The sequence below is a fragment of the Humulus lupulus genome, chromosome X (genome assembly GCF_963169125.1).
Source record: "Humulus lupulus chromosome X, drHumLupu1.1, whole genome shotgun sequence".
Taxonomy (NCBI): domain Eukaryota; kingdom Viridiplantae; phylum Streptophyta; class Magnoliopsida; order Rosales; family Cannabaceae; genus Humulus; species Humulus lupulus.
In genome coordinates, this window is record NC_084802.1 from 247,761,936 (window position 1) to 247,778,564 (window position 16,629).

A 16,629-nucleotide genomic window follows, 5' to 3' on the forward strand; every position below is an offset into this window, starting at 1 on the left:
AAAGCATCAATCTCATCATGTCCACGGCTGGCATCTCATACTCTTTCGGAAGAAGTGACAAACACCATGGACTAGGATGACAATGTCACTCCTAGACAAAATAGTTGTAACGTTGAGAGTGTTTGGGATTGATTCGGATGAGGCAAAACTGCCATGTGAGAGGAAGCTGTGTTATTTAAATATATTTATATAAAAAATAGATGCAAAATTTTATATCAGAAATGAGAAGAGAAGAAAACATTATAGAATTAACAATCAAAGAAAACCGAAAAGTGAAGACATATCTTGAGATTATACAAAGCCCTAAATTTAATAAAGGTGTACAAACGATCCTTGAATAGAGAGGTGCTCTTACCTTAGATCCTAAAGAAAGCGTCTGTAAGAGCTTCACCAGTAAGAGACAGAAGCGTAGAAGGCCTCTCCAAGAGAGAGAGCAGTAGATAGTGCTTCAAATGGCGAGAGAAATCAATGGATAAGGTTTTTCTAGGAAAAGAGAACAGCCGAGAGGGCTTCACGTAGGAGAGAGCGACTGGTGACGAAGAGCGATGAAAAAAGGGAAGAGAGAGTGACCGGCGATAGAGAGCGACGAAGAAGAGTTCGTCAAGAAGTAAGAGGGATCAAAGTTTAGAGCTGCTAAACCTTCCATGGGAATAGAAGAATAAAAAAAGGGAAAGAAGAATATGTAGAGAATAAGCATGAGTTAAGTTTTTTTTTTTTTCTGACAAAAGGAAAACTAGATAATGGAAAATTATAGCTTTGCCACTTAAAAATTTCAAGACCGCCATTTATTTTCACTTAATTTACTTTATTGTAATACTTTTTATATAGTCTTATAATGATGTATTATGGAAATAGGTGTTTGGTGCACTTATATATCTATTATAATACTTTTTTAAAAGTGTTAAATTTTTGTGTTATAGAAATGAGTTTTTGTTGTAGTGATGGTGTACTCCTTGTTTTTGAAGAAGTCTTTTAACCCTCTTGTTATTCAGATGATGGCGATTCTTGAAGGTGCAACATTGCTAGATCCTGCAACTTTTAAAAGTTCACAATAGAATCTGATTGTTTGAGTGTATTTAAGATGTTGACAAATCCAAGATAAGGTTGTAGTGACTTGTAATAACTCTAGATTTTAGAGCCATCTTTAATACTTTTGAGCTTACAATGTTATCAAAAGAGATGAATGACTTTTGGGACCTTGGGCTTGGTAACCCAGGTTGGGGGTTAAAAAACCTCCACCCCGTACTGTGTAAATATATTTGTGTGTATATACATATATATATAGGTATTTTTAGTACATAAAGCTGTAACTCTAAAAATTTTACATGACGATACATAATGTAGTTACAGGGGATCTCCCATAAATTTTCAAGAAATTTCAAATAATTTAAGATGTCGAAATCAAGACTCAAACAGCTTGTTGCACGTGTGCTTGTTTCAATATTTATACGTGCATACAATAGGCTATTTAAATATTGATTTCGGCATCCTAAATTTTGAGTAATTTCCTGAAATTTTTTTGAGGTCTTCTATAACTATATTATACATCGTTATCTATAAAAAAATTTTGAATTACAACTTATTCATATACCGAAAATACTAAAAATACCTATCGGTAGTGATTAAAAACAATCACTACCCAAAAAATTTCCATCTAATATTATGCATGTATATATGTTATGTTATAAGGTGTGTCCAAGTGGGGTTGTGTTGTTGTTTCCCTTGGTGGGTGTAATTGTTCCCCTTTTCTTTGTGAGCTGTTTGACGCTACCTCCTCCAAATATGTGTAGAAGGATATGCTGCCCGCATTGAAAAACAAATATCAAATATGCAGTCGTTTGAAGTGTCTTTAATGGTGCGCTGCGCTGTGTTTGACTTAGGGATGACTATTTGTGAAGAAAAAATATAGGGTTCAACTTGCATGTTTTGTACTATAATTGTAGTATCTCTAAGTGCAACACGTATTACTAAAAAAAATAAAGAAGACTGAATTCTATTTTTGTGTAGGTATTTTAGTTATTTTCTTCTTATTTTTGTTTAGGAGTTAATTTTGTATTTGATGTAGATATTTGGTGGAAACAAAATAAGGAAAGACTAAATTTGATGGAGCTGATTGAAGTGGAAATGATTTAAGAGGTTAATTTTTAATGAAAAAAAAAAATCTACACAGTGTTGCAGCAAAATTTTCTATGGGAAAATTTTTATCCTTAGATTGAATGTAAAAAAATAACTATAACGGAGTTTTCGTTATATTAAAAAGCTACTCTAGTAGCAAGTAGATTATTGAGAAAAAGAAGTGTATAGCTTGAAGTCATTTAATATGTTGGCAAAAAGGCAAGAGGTGACGTAGCGAGCTAAACAAGAACTGTTGGCAGATTTATATAGTCCCAAAGAAAATAAAAAGGACCGGCATGTGCAGTAGAATAAGAAAAAGAACAAAAATGAAGAAGGGAAGTTTCTGTTATTAGAGCAGATTTGTCCTTTCCTTTGCTGTGTTCTCTCTCAAAAGTCAACATTTTATGAAGAAAAAAAAAGAACTTTATTGCCCCTCTAATTATTAAAAGTCTCAATCTTTTTTTTTTTCTTTCTCATTCCCTACAACATCTCTCTCTACGATGATACCACCCACCACCACCACCCCCACCCCCTCGTGACAAAAGAATACATCTAAATGCCACCGTCACCGTTATTATCTTCATCATCATTGACATTGCCAACTTATACAGAATCTTTATTTATTTTCATGTAGATCAAATATTAAACAAATTAATATGAGATAACTTAAAACATGTTTCTAAAATTGAATTCAAAGAGAAACAATGATAAGAATACTTACAGTATACGCAGCGGAATGTATGAGTCATTCCTTCAGTTTCTCTAACCCTTGTATCATGTCTGTCGCAGAGTATTACTAAGAAACTGAGTCGATCTTTAATTTTCTTCACAACCTTCCAAAGTATCATTAGAATCACCTAGATTAGAGTGAACAATTCTCAACACATGAGATAGATACAAAGAGAATAAGAGAAAATAGCTAAGAGGCTTAGAAAATGACTTGTGTTTAGAGAGAATCTAAAAACTATTAGAAACTTGTGTTTTTTACTTCTGAACTTATACTTTCATATCTCACTTAGCACTCCTTTTATAGACTCAATTAGGTCATTTAATTTAATCAAAAAATCAATAAAATAATAGTCAATTAACACCTAGGTCAAAATTATTATGGGCTTTAGGCCCGTGAAATTTCTCGTTTGATTATAAGCCCATTGGACTTAAAATCAATGCCTGTATTATTTTCTATTGATTTAATTAATTAAATAATTATTTAAATCATTTATCAAATTAATTATTTATAATTTGAACCTTGATTTAAACTTATTTTTTAATTTAGATAGCAATTTATCTTAATTAATAAATCTGCCCTAAATTTTCTTTTCTTCTCTAAATTACATAACTATCTGAAACTATCCAAAATTGACCTGGTCAACTTTGATAATTCTAATTGATAATTAAATCAATTAATTGAGACTATCTAGATGATTTTATCCAATGTACAATGGGGACCATGAGCCTATGAAAACAAGCTCCAATAAGTTATCATAAATCTAACAAATAAATTTACTAATTTATTAATTCCTCGTGACTCCACTAAAGACTCGGAATTGCACTCTTGAATTCATAGAACGCTGTAACAACTCAAACTTGCTCATAAGGCTTAGGGCCTTGATTAGCGTGCCTGGAGGGCAATAGGTGAATTATGGATATAATATGTGAATCTATGTAAATATGTGATAGAGATGCATGTTTAGTTGAATTAAATATGCATGTGGGCCCCGTTTGGATATTAGGAGTATGTTTGTGTTTTTAGCCCGTTGAGGGCATAACTGTAATAAATGTGGTATGTTTGTGATATATCTGTGTAGCATGATCCGAAACAGTCCTAGAGAGTAGTTAGCCAGAAAGGTCACAACGAGGTTGAGAATCCGACTTTGGGCGAGTCGAGGGGTATTTTGGGTATTAGATGTTTTACGGGGTTATCGGGTTATGGAAATAAATATCTGGAGATATATTTGAGGTTAGAATGTTTAGGAGGGAATAATGGGGAAATTTATCATTTTTCCCTCGGGGACGTTTTTGGTACCCCGAGCCTTGAGGTAGCCTTAAAGCTTAAGTTAAATAAAACAAAATAAAGGAAACCCCTAGACTTTCTCTAAATCGACCCATTCCCTCTTCATTTGCTCTATTTCCCTACACTCTTGAAGGCTTAGTAACATCTTGGAGAAAGCCAGCCAAAACTAAGGATTTGAAGCTAAGGAATTAGGCTGATGGTCTTGGGGAATTAAAGCTTGGAACTTAGAGAATCTACACAGAAACATAGCTCATCAAGGTAAGCTCCTAATATGTTGAAGTGTGTCAATTTGCAGCTGGTTTTTAAGGTAGAATATTAGAGTTTGCATGTTAGCTAAGTTTGGATTTGCTCTTGATTGCTTGGCTGAGTTTTGGGGCTGGTCTTTGTTAGGTTTTGATGCTGAGATTGTGTTAGAATCTTTGTGATAGTTAATATGGATTGTTGGCTTGATTTTGGGGGAAATTGGACTGGTTTTTGAGGTGGAAATGTTGAGTTTTTCTGGATTCGAGGGGTAGGGTAGCGGCTCTGTTCTTGCTGAGCCGCAGCCCCTTTGAACTTGGGGCGTCAGAAAATTGGAGGCGCGCCGCGGCGCCCTTCAGCAAGGGCCGCGACGCATGTGGGCAAGTTTGAGGCTAGGCCTCAGGTTGAGCTGGGGGCCGCGGCATGAGTCCCTAGGGCCACGACGCTTAAGGTACTTTTGGGTTTTTAAGAGATTTTAGGCTCGGGAATTCACTAGTTAAGGCTCGGGGTGGATTTTATCACCCGGATTGATAGAATTCAATGCCCCGGAGATTATAATTATGGTTTGAAACTAATTATTGGATTAGAACTTGATGGATGAATATTATTAATGCGTTGTGACTAGGGTTTCGGCGAGGCTCAGGTTAGGGGACTGTGCTCGGGATATCGGTGCTCGGAAAGCTCGGGACGCAGGTAAGAAAACCACTATTCCCATAGAGCTTGTATGCAGGGCAGAGCCCAATATGTTTGTATTGCAGGGCGTAGCCCTTTGATTTAATTTGTTCATGTTCAGTATATGTTTTGTTATGCTATGAATGCAATTTATGTAAATGTTCGGCAAGAGCCGGGAATGGCGCAGGCCGAGGTCGGCAGGGGTCGGGAACGGCGTTAGGCACGTGGAGTGCAAGGCCGAATGCAACAAGGGGTCGGGAGCAGCGTTGAGCACGTGGAGTGGGAGTTGCCAGGGCGAGACCCTAATGGATACCTGGGATATCCTCACAGTGTGAACCGCGAACCCAGGGCCTGGTAAAGCGCCTGGGACAATATGGTCCTATGTGTTTAGTCTATCGATGGCCTGTTTAAATGCTAAGTGTTTGTTATGTATATGTTTTCTGCTTGTGAGGGTTTTCTTGCTGGGCTTCGGCTCACGGGTGCTCTGTGGTGCAGGTAAGGGCAAGGGGAAAGTCGACCAACCATGAGTACGGAGAGCGTGAAGCGGCGCGTACATGTTTGGCCTGCCTAGCTGCCACAGCCAGTGGATTTTGGGAGATGGTTGTACTAAAACCTAGATTTTGTCGTCTAGTCGACCTTGTGTTGTACTTATATGTTGTAAATATTTCTAAACAGTATTTTGGGATCCCAAATGTCAAACACTCTATAATTTTCAGTAAATGGAATTATTTTCAAAGTTTATAATTCTGTTCATGATTTAATTACACTTTTGACTTAAAACCTCGATTAGCGAGTTAAATGCACGTTTTAAACTCACTTAGTAACGGCTCTAAGGAAGTAGGGCGTTACAAACGCTCTATAACAAATATAGATATGCTATTAATTATCCATTGTTACAACCATAATTGTCACTCAATCCTCTATAGACGGTCTAAAATGAGATGGGACTAAAATACCGTTTTACCCCTCATTGTATTTTATCTTTAAAACACTTAGTTCCTTGTAAATGATATTTTAGTAAACTAATATTAATTACTGAAATGAGATCTCTATCATTTAGCACATTGAACCAAACTAAAAGGAAACCATCATTTTGCTTCTTCATCAAAAGCTATAGATGTTCATATCTATGATTAACACTCCCACCCAATTATACTATTGAGTTCCCAAGATGTAAGTACAGGCTAGTCTGTATGGTAAGCTAGTAACGAACAAGTTAAAGAACTCAAATAATACAATCAGTTTAATACTAACCACTCATAATTGAGATTGAATTGACCTATGGTCAACTATATGATATGACTAGAATAAATAATAACAGTATGTTTGCTTATCTTATCAACTGTCAATATCGGTCCTGTCCGATGTAACAAATACATCCGATCTTATCTACTTTGCTAGTGTTCTAGAAAGAATACAACACCACAATGTGTAAGTAGATCATATCGTAGATTGGCAAGTCAGTGTAAATCCTATGAACTGACTAATCTTACAACTAACTTATTTTGAACATATTTATATTTCACTGTGATTAGCTATATGCTCGGGATTTAAAAGAAGTTTATATTAAACAAATAATCATGAAAATAAAAACATGTGAGTAAAGTGATTGACCAAGTCAAAAAATGATTTCTATTCTTTTATTGATAATAAAATGAGATTATAAAGAAATTAGGTTTTAATTAGGGCATAAAACCCTAACAAACTCCACCGCCATTGAAGCACCACATCCAAGCTCTATCTTCAACTTTTTGTTTTAAGTTTTAATGATGAAAAATCTAATCCAAAACTTAAATCCAAGAAAATATTGACTTAAGACACTAATTTATAGATTTTAAACACTTTTGTACAACATTTTTTAGTTTTATTTGCATTTTTTTTCAGATCTAGAACTTTGAAAAATTACAAAAAAAATGATGTTTAACGATGTTGATGCGATGGTGCTTTGAAAACATAATTTTTTGGCCAAAACTATGTCTAACGATGCTGGTGCGATGGTATATTGAAAACATGGCTTTTGGCTAAAAAAAAAAAACCTCATGATGCTCATGCGATGTTCAACGATGAAATTTGATAAAAACTTTTATGAAGCATAACTTTTCACTCAAATATTAAGTTTGAGGTAAACTTTTTTTTTTCTTAAATCTGTATTTTTTCAAGATCTATATGTTTAGAATATATAGAAGTGCAATTTTTAATTGTGTTGAATACAAATTTTTAAGCCAAAAACAAAAATATTTGTATTCAACACAATTAAAAATTACATATTATAAACGAATAGATCTCGAAAAATACTGAAATTTAAAAAAAAAATACTTCAAACTGATATCCTAGTGAAAAGTTATCCTTCATGCATGTTTTTATCAAATTTTATCGTAAAGCATCGTAGAGCATTGCACGGGCATGCATGAGCACGTTAGGCATTGTTTTTTTTTTTTTTTGCCAAAAATCATGTTTTCAGTACACCATTGCACTGACATCGCATTAGCATCATTAGGCATCGCTTTTGGCAAAAAAAAATCTGTTTTCAAGGCACCATTGCATCAACATCGCATCATCATTGTTAGACATTATTTCACTATAATTTTTCAAAATTCTAGATCTGAAAAAATAAATGCAAATAAATCCCAAAAATCTTATACAAAAATATTTGAAATCTATAAATTAGTATCTTAAGTCAATATATTCTTGGTTTAAGTTATGGATTAGATTTTTCATCATTAAAACTAAAAAAAAATGAAGAGAGCTTGGATGTGCTTCAATGGTGGTGAAGGTGGCAGCGTCAATGGTGATGAGGATAATAACAGTGGTAGAGATCTTGAGATGTGTTTTTTTTCATCGTGGGATGTGGTGGTGGTATCATCGTAGAGAAAGAGAAAGATTGAGTCTATTAATAATGAGAGGGGCAATAAAGTCCATTTTTTACAAAAATTATATACTTTTAGAATGCTTACTAATGTCATATATTTTAATTACTCTACACTTTCATGCATCATTTATATAATTTATTCGGGGTTATTAGAGCGGATCCACTTTTTTGGGAGAATGAAATTTCCCTCAAGTATTCCTTAAAATAATAATAATAAAATCTAAGGACGAAAATGAAGGGCCCACAGATGAATTTATCTAACATAGAATTACATAAACTCTTAAAGAAGTTGGTTTAAATATTAAAATACTAGTGTATCTATCGTAGTTGTTATTGACTAAAAAAACATGGAGGAGCTCCTAATATTCTGACTGACCAACATAAAGATAGAATTAGAAGCCTATTCAAGGCGAAAAAGTAATGCAACCTGTGAATTAAAAGATATTTGGTTGACTAGTAATGGTAGAAACTAACGTGATTTGAAATATCTCACATTATGTATTCTGCTACCTCATCTTCCCTATCTGTACGTAATGTTACGAAGGAGAAGCAACGATAGTTGGGGATCATAATAATAACAATAATATTAATATTAAAAGGGTAAGCCTACAACACACTAATGCTCTCATGATCTTCTACGGCTGAAAACACTTTCGGCCTTAGATATGTACAAAGACACCTACCATAAAAAAGACTCACATTCTCACCGCCGCAGCACACTTCACCAAGGCCCAGTCTGCGTTCTTCTCAAGCACCGTTTCTTTACTTCTCGCTGCAGGTTTATCATCTCCATTACCTGTCGTGTATTTTAACCAGCTATTATAAAAAAACCATGCAACACACAAATAGAGCTAATCTAATCAATGACAAATGTGAAGCGAATTAATTGGTCTGGATTTCAATATTAGGTCTTGTGATAAACATTCATTTTCTGATTGTTATGGATGCTTATTATAGATATTTGTAGAGTCGTTGTAGGGAGGACTATAACATATGTTTTAAGTGAGTCTTTATGATAAAAATCATTAACAGGGCATGAAATATCTGTCAATGACCATAACTCAATGCTAGTCTTGATTGTTCATTAGCTAATTTGAGAGAAACACTACGTGTACAGGACATGAGTGGAAATTCCGAACTACCTGTTTTTTCTGCATTTCCACAAATTCTTCCTGCAACAACCGAAGGCAATCAAATAAGTAATATTAATAATGTGTACATGTATGTAGAGAATCTGTGTAATGGAAATTACCTGTTTCTTCTTCAATTCTTCGTTCTTCTCTTTTAACTTGGCAACTTCTGCTTCCAGTTCCATAGTGTAAGCCTGGCAAAAGCCCGCATCAGAATAATAGGAGAAACATCAAACACGTTACCAAATGGTACATAGTATTAGTCATCCTCCGCTCCACACCTCACCACACCACAATTCAACATATTATATACCATGTTTCAAACAGAATTATGTTCATAGTTCTACTAGTTTTAATTATTCAATTAAACTTCTTTGAATTTGAATTGGTACAACCCAACTTCATCATAAGTTGATTAATGTTCCATTACCTCGCAATAAACCGGATCCTTAAAAACTTCTCAAAAACCTTTTCATCTCTCGTCATGCCAGATCGCTATCAGATTACCATTCTGCCCCCACATGATCTTTCATGAGGTTTTGACACAGCACATTAATAGACCATGAAAGCAGAAGGTTATGGCTAGCAAAATTTATAACGTGGCAAGAAGACAGCAAGTATAAAAAAAATGTTTTAACTCTTTTAAACATCAAAAAGTAGTATTTATTTTCGAATTAAAGAAAAAAATTGTTTGATCTTCTGTGCCAATAATACAAGCTACAGGTATCTAGTCCTAGTTAAGGGTGTTCATCCAATCCAATCTATACTATATCATCCAATCCAATCTAACTATTTTGGTTCTAACAAATCCAATCCGTACTCTAGCTGAAAATCAATCCAATCTAATTCACAAAAATAGAGATTAGATTGGTTAGTTACTTTTTTGGAAAAAAAAATTAACGACTATTTATTACTTTCAATACTTTCTAACTAATATTTATAATTTCACAAAATTAATTAGTAATCAACATCAAATTATATAGCAAATAATTTAAAGTTTATATTTAAAAAACTCGATGGATAAAATTGAATATAACATCCCTACATTACAAATTGATACATGAACTAAACATAGAGTTCCAAAATTAAAAATGTTAATATTATTTAAAATATTTTTATTTTAAAATAATATATGTTGTTTTATCAAATATATATAAAAAGTTAAAATTATTATTTCACCTATATATTTTTAAAATGTATTTATATAAATGAAGTGTTGATTGGATTAATTACATCTACTCTGCACAAGTACGAATTTTAAAATTTTAAATCCAATCTAATCTGCACAACTGTTATCCTAGTCGTAGTCCAGATTTCAGTCGGTCCATTAAGAGAAAGCCAAGCGTTTATGAGCTTTGGACACGTTCACTTAGAAGTTATTTGTTCTTAATCAATTCGTATGCGTGTTCTGTTATCCAAACGATTACTTGTCTAAACAAAAACCCAACAAGAAACACCGTAGCTGACTCACTATATTTCGGAAGGCCGAACCGAACATATAAGAAAATCAAACAAAGTGCTCACCTGCTTTCGAGCGCGGGACCTGGCAGCTGACTCTCTGTTTTTAATCATTCTCCTTTGCCTCCGCTCGACAACTTTCTCCACAGCCCCACTGCATTTTCTACCCCTCAAACCACCATTAAATACAAAAGGAACCGGCGAAACAGATGAGGTATCACCGTTACTCTTCATCCCATCAGAAGATATTTGGTTCGCCGGGGACCCAGTCCCCATAGTAATGGCCCCAGCTCCTAATCCAACCATTCCCATCCCTCCACCCTGAACCAAAGCATTACTTAAACCCTGATCCGTCATCCCCATAATCCCACCCCTCACTCCAGGACTACCCAGCTGACCACCCGTTTGCAAAGGCAAATGAGATGCATAAGTCACAGTTGGCTGCTTGGGAAAAATTTGTTGCTGGGCCAGCTGTTGGTGTTGCTGCTGGGCCAAGTGCTGCTGATTCGATCGAACCCCATTAACGTTCAAAGGCAAATTCGCAGCTTGGATAGGAATCTGATTGTTAGTCTCTGGAATCCGATTAACGACCATTGTCGCACCCCGATTAGCCTGCTCAAAACTAATTCCCAAACCCGAATTATCATTATTAACGGAGCACGATAAATCACCAAAGAAGCCACAATTGTTAGATGGCTTTCCGGCCAATTGGCTATCTTCTCGAACAACCCCGGCTCTCACCAAGAACTCCTCCAAAGTCATCTCCCCCAAAGTTTGCTGCCTCTGCGGTAAGTTAGGCCCAGCAGCTCCAGACCCGTCCTTGGACAAGTCCCTCCAAACCTCATCTACTGTCTTCTGGCTCAGCGTTCTCGGCAGTGTCAACGAGCCCTGTTTTTGAAGAGGCGCACCAACCCCAGTTTGACCAGTAGTCGAAGTACCAACCGAGGCCATGCTCTGGATCTCTTCAGCGCTCCAAATGTTCTTCAAAAGCTCATCCATATTCATTGACCCGAAGTCCTTTCCTATGCCACCCACAGTACTCTGAAACTCATCGAAAGTTAGAGAATAGATCGAGGACTGTCTTACCAGCTGATTATTTCCCGGCGGCCGGCCACCACCGCCGTTAGCCGAGGGATCGTTCCCCGTGCCCTTAAAGTTCATATTCGACCCCATTTTCGTAAATCTAAATGAAAACGGATCCCTAAAGAATCTTTCTCCGAGCTAAGAATCTTGTTCTACCCAAGGTATGAATGAAATCCCTGAAAATCAAGTACAGATAGATTCGAACAGAGAGTTTCGTAATGATTTTAGTATGCTGGGACTGCGAAGAATTGGAACAAAAATTTCAGACTGAGACGATGAAAATCAACATTGCTTATGCGAAATTGATTCGATTATAAGTTGGTAAAACCAAGATCTCCAGAGATAAAAGACACCCATAGACCAATTCAATTTCAGATCAACACGACTGAATTCACAACTTCAGACCCAGAACACTTAGCATAAACTTCAGAGGAAGAGAGAAAAAAATAACAAAACGGCAAAATTGAAATTCTCAAGGAAAAACGGCAAATATCAAAAGTAGTAGTTAAAAGAAGAAACGATAATCTTCAAATGTAAGAAAAAATAATTACTCAACAATTAAAATGTAGACAAATAATTGTACCCCTTGTTTTTTGAGAAAATTTTCTCGTTCTGGTAGCTTCTTTGGCTGCGTTTCCTTTTTCTCGCTGAGCAGTGGCTTTGCCAGAATCGCCAAATGTCGACTGTCCGTAGCTCTTTTTTATTTATTAATGATTAATGACTTATTTATATTTATATTTTATATATTAGTTGTGGGTTGAAGAGTAGACCTTAAGACAAGGGAGTGCGAAGGTAGGGTTCGAAATCAAAATAATAATAATAAAAAAACAATATTAAATTAATTGTCTGAAATATAAAGAAATTGGGAGGTGGATCACACTGATCAGCTGCTTTTCTAACCGTGGACGAATCTGAATGGCTGGGAGGCTTTGATGTGACAGAAACCAATCACAGATCGCTAAGTGGGAGAATCTTAGCCGCACACGTCTCTTGTTAGGAAGGGTTTGGATTCGATTATACTATTATATAGTGGCGTTGGAAAAGTATTGGGTGTAAAAGTACGCCCTGGGTGTAAGTGCGCACTCTTAGACCTTGCGTGTGCCCGTGGCGTTTGTCTGGTGATGTTTCGTTGGACATTTTCGTCCATGCGTTATTCTATTTTGACTATTTTCCTCTCCAGAGCTTGTCACTCACCGCATGTGATTCTTATCCAATTCCATTGTGCCTACGGACTATATTAATTTTTTGTTTTCATTTCTCCAAGTACTTGTAAAAGACTATTAACACATTTTATTTTTACATTCTTCAAAATTTTAATATGTTAATATGGCGGTGATATTGACAATGGATGATGATTTCTACAACCCAATAATATAAATAGTTATCCAATTTTTTTAACTTATTCTTAAAACTTTTTCTCATTCTTTAATTTTTTTTGGGTGTTAATTGAAATAATTTTTTACTTTAACAAGTTTTGATATATATATATTTTAATTTTTTATGTCTAAGCATTTCAAATATATTATTTGTTCAAATGTATTTTTTTAGAATAAAAAAAAGAAGAAGAAAAAAAAATGTGAGCATAAGATAAAAAGATATATTTATGTTAATTTTTAATAACAAATGTCTTAATAAAATTTTGGGTATTAATATAATGTCCTTTAATTAATTAGTATGTTTTTTTTTTTTTTTTTTTGAAAGAAATAATACTTCATTGAATCAAAGCTGGTAATTAAAGGAATAGATACTCATGGGGTATCCTGACCACCAAATTCTTATACCTTCTAGTGATAATGCTAGCTGAACCAAGGAATGAGTAGTAGCTCACTCTTTGGCTAAGCTATTTGCACAACACGAGCATAGTCTGATTCAAAGATGATTGTAGGGTGTCATAATCTAATACTGAGCAGATAGCAAGTGCATATAGAACTGCAGAAGAACTAAGCACAGTATCATCTTCAGTCCGGGCAACAATACCCAACTCCACAACACCTCTGTCACGCAATTCATGTGTCCGCATTGATCTTAATGCAGCCACTTGGAGGAGGTTTCCACACGTCTTGTGGGACTTGCATCTGATGAACATATCCATCTTGATTTTGGAAGCAACTTGATGAAACATCTCTAGATAATTCATAGCTCAGTTTAAAACATAACCTCAGTCCACAAAATATAATCATGAACTAACTTATTTCTTCTTTGCTAAATCCTTCAAATCAAAAAACAAAACTGCTCCATTTCAAATTGGATAAAGATTTCTCAAATTAGACTTAGTCGGAATCCAACTAAGATAGGCTTTCCAACAAAACAATCTCACTTTTGGTGGAATATTAAGATTTCATAAGAAGCACCACCAATCTAATGACCCTGAAATAGACAAAGCTTGTCCATACTCAGCCATGAGCACTATGGCCCAATAATCGCTCTTCACCGTAAATTTTCCAGTTTCCTCAAAGTGTCGAATAAGCCTATCGTGTGCATTATGTAGTAAACATGGAATCGAAAGAATGGCTTTAACTTCGTCATCCCTGAAAGGTTTGTTAGGATGATAAAACATTCAATCAACATCCATAAACACAAATATTCCAACACACAATCTCAAATCTTAATCATATTACTAAAACTGATTTAATATAAAATCATAAAAAGTGTTTTTATAGATCCTTTGTTGAATAGAAGAGAAAAATAGCTTAAAAGCAGAAGTACTAACCCGAAGTATTATTGGAAATTGCTCTTTGGGGTATTGATCATTCAGGAATACAAAACAAGTGTTCTTTCTCTTATTTTCTCTCTTGATGAAGAAGAAAATAAAATAATATCTTGTTTCTTAGGAACCCCAATATATAAAATTAATAGTTTATTAATTTTCAATAAAGTAGAAATACGGCTTAAGGTATCTACAAATCTAAGCATAACACTTTAATACCCAATGTCCCAAAATAGTCTCTTGAAGTAGGTCAATCTTAGGATAACAGTACACGCTAATATATATAAGCCCATATTAAGAATTTTAATCCAACAATCTTACATGCCTTACATATGTTTCCTTGTAGTGTGAAACCTCAAAACTTGCTATCATAAATATAGGACCCGTTCCATGGACACCATTTTTTACATTATTTTGTAAATCAATTTTTAACCATGGGATCAAATTAAATCTAACAGTCTAAATTAGATAGGGCATAACTAAAATAAATAATTAAATAAAATAACCCTATTAACCGAAATCGTATTTCTCTAGCTTCTCTCCATTCTTTGTATCCAAGACCGTCGTTGCTGCGATTACTTTCCAGTCATCGGCCTGAAGCTACCGCCGTAACCATTCGTTGACATGTTGATGTTGTAGTTACTGGCGCTTCCGCAGTTCACCGCCACAAAAATATTTAGAAGAGGTTTGTTCTTCTGTGTAAACTTACAAACCGAGAAAATATCGTTGTTGTTCTTTTATGCACTTCTTCTAGTGAAGCAACATGGGTTTGCTACAGTTTCTTCATACATGTACTCCAAAAATGGTCCGATTTTTCTTGGGGTTTTGCTTGTAATTTTCAGATTTTTCCTATTAAATTTAGACTCTGGTTTATGCTCTATCTAGTCGTATCCTTTCTATATTGGAGTTCTATTATGAAAAGAATGCCCCTTAATTAATTTTTCTCGTTTTCTAATTATGAGTCCATTTAAAACCATAGCTTGGAAAATTTTGATATCCACTTGAAGATGTATTGACTTTGTTTTGATTATATTTATGTGCTCTATATATATATATATATTTTTTTTTTTAAGGAGAGAATTGGTAATTTTATTTTTTTGAAAATAAGTTGGAGTGTTTGTCATTGTTTTCAGAAAATAATTTTTAAAAACAAATTTACAAAAAATAGAAAACAATAAAAAGTTATTTTCTATTGTTCTCAAATTTTATTTCCTAACTGTCTTACTTTTTATTTTTCATTATTTTTTCTTTCAAATTATTTTATCTCATTATTTATTACAAACTTTTAAAATATTTTTGTCTTTGTAAATATATTTGTTAATTTTTTATTTAAGATTTAAAAAAAATAAAACTAAAAAAATTATTTTTAAAAAACATTAACCAAACACTTCTTGTTTTTTTTAAATTACAAAAACAATTTTCTGTTCTCATTTCTAAGAACAAAATTTTGAAAACAAAAAATAGAAAACAATGCCCTAGCTTCTGAAGTATGCTAAGAAAAAAAAATATTAAAGATATAAAATTACATCTACCAATATTTTTCTTTTCACACTTAGCATTTTCTTTATGTCTACTCACAAATTATTTGTATCACGAGAAATAAAAAGATTAATATTTCATCAAATTCGAATTCATAGACATGCTAATATTTTTGTTTTTAATTAATTTTTCTCTGTATTTGGCTTCTTGCAGGTAAATTGGCCTACTTTTTTAATAATAAAGCTTAAAGCTTTAACAATGACCCAAAAGGAAAAGGATGGGAGACTTATTATGCAAATTGAAGAGTAGTCATGCTTAATCTTTGAAAGATGACGAGTGTTCTTGAATAATTGTATTATATAGAAATAAGTTGATGAGAAGAAGTGAAATGATTCTTATGTTGATTTGTTATGGAGACGTGTATATTCAAATTGATTTAGAAATCATGTAATTTAAATTATTTATTACACGAAAAATATGTTTTTTCTTCAGCCTGTTCTATATTTGCACATTCTTATCATATATTGATTAACAAGATTTAACAATTTCAATTTCAAACTTCTTATACAGATTCAAAACTGAAAACTAGATGTAACAATGAGATTTTAATCTCAAATTTCTCACACAAGATTCAGAACCGAAATATATTAGATAAGACTTGTACATATATGAAGACACTACATAAAACTAATATTAATACATACATGTTGCTTCACTAGAAGACCATTTGTTACAGTATAAAAGAAGCGCAGAATGAAGAACTACAAAACAGAGCAACAGGTATGAACATATATAAAGAAACTAAAATAAGTTCCCATGCATTGCTTCATTAAAAGACCATGAATTGCTTCAATAAAAGAAG

The 16,629-nt window shown here is 33.9% G+C and overlaps 1 protein-coding gene and 1 long non-coding RNA gene across 5 annotated transcripts; both read right to left on the reverse strand.

Moving 5' to 3' along the window:
* Positions 1-8,318: 8,318 nt before the first annotated feature.
* On the reverse strand, positions 8,319-12,350 carry LOC133805420 (bZIP transcription factor 46). 4 transcript variants are annotated; one of them, XR_009878967.1, is made up of 6 exons: positions 12,165-12,350; positions 10,565-11,757; positions 9,471-9,566; positions 9,163-9,234; positions 9,053-9,082; positions 8,685-8,706 (listed from the first exon to the last, which is right to left on the reverse strand). XR_009878967.1 is itself a non-coding variant. In XM_062243599.1 (5 exons), exons 2-5 carry the CDS (start codon positions 11,669-11,671, stop codon positions 8,606-8,608), a joined length of 1,311 nt encoding a protein of 436 aa, XP_062099583.1. In that variant the 5' UTR covers positions 11,672-11,819; positions 12,165-12,340; the 3' UTR covers positions 8,319-8,605. The 4 variants fall into 4 exon arrangements, 3 of the variants coding, with proteins under 3 accessions (XP_062099583.1, XP_062099582.1, XP_062099585.1); XM_062243599.1 differs by lacking the exon at positions 9,471-9,566 and having other exon boundaries at positions 8,319-8,710; positions 9,056-9,082; positions 10,565-11,819; positions 12,165-12,340; XM_062243598.1 differs by lacking the exon at positions 9,471-9,566 and having other exon boundaries at positions 8,319-8,710; positions 9,056-9,082; positions 12,165-12,339.
* Positions 12,351-13,313: 963 nt separating this feature from the next.
* LOC133803784 (uncharacterized) lies at positions 13,314-14,831 on the reverse strand. The gene is made up of 2 exons (XR_009878148.1): positions 14,292-14,831; positions 13,314-14,109 (listed from the first exon to the last, which is right to left on the reverse strand). It is a non-coding gene; the product is annotated as an uncharacterized LOC133803784 (long non-coding RNA).
* Between the last annotated feature and the right edge of the window lie 1,798 nt (positions 14,832-16,629).